Source organism: Nestor notabilis, unplaced genomic scaffold (genome assembly GCF_000696875.1).
Source record: "Nestor notabilis isolate BGI_N333 unplaced genomic scaffold, ASM69687v1 scaffold15362, whole genome shotgun sequence".
NCBI classification, from domain to species: Eukaryota; Metazoa; Chordata; class Aves; order Psittaciformes; family Psittacidae; genus Nestor; species Nestor notabilis.
In genome coordinates this window covers 1-265 of record NW_009919811.1, presented here as the reverse complement: position 1 = coordinate 265, position 265 = coordinate 1, and the positions used below count along the sequence as shown (strand labels likewise).

General features: G+C 58.5%; 1 protein-coding gene across 1 annotated transcript in view; it reads right to left on the bottom strand.

Moving 5' to 3' along the window:
- LOC104402514 (ATP-dependent 6-phosphofructokinase, liver type-like) overlaps positions 1 to 70 on the bottom strand; it is a 5,202-nt gene extending 5,132 nt beyond the window's left edge. Inside the window, 1 exon segment of the mRNA XM_010010405.1 lies at positions 5 to 70. Coding sequence (XP_010008707.1) covers positions 5 to 70 — 66 coding nt within the window.
- Positions 71 to 265: the final 195 nt, after the last annotated feature.

The following is a 265-nucleotide window of genomic DNA, read 5'->3' as shown; positions in this document are numbered from 1 at the left end:
CAGAGATGAGGAAGACCTTGGCTCCTACATATATCCCCATGCGGGTGACGGCACGGACGGCAGCGTTCATCCCTGGAAAGGCAAGATATGAACCAGGATGGCCTTGAGGGGCCCTGTGCCCCAGAGAGGACCAGATCATAGAGATGACCGTGAGGTGTCCCCTTCAGGAGCGGGGTCCCACGCAGGCAGAGACCTGGGATACTCAGTGCACGGATGAGAACTGCAGATGAACAACTGCCTGCGAGCGAGGCGCACCAAAAACACC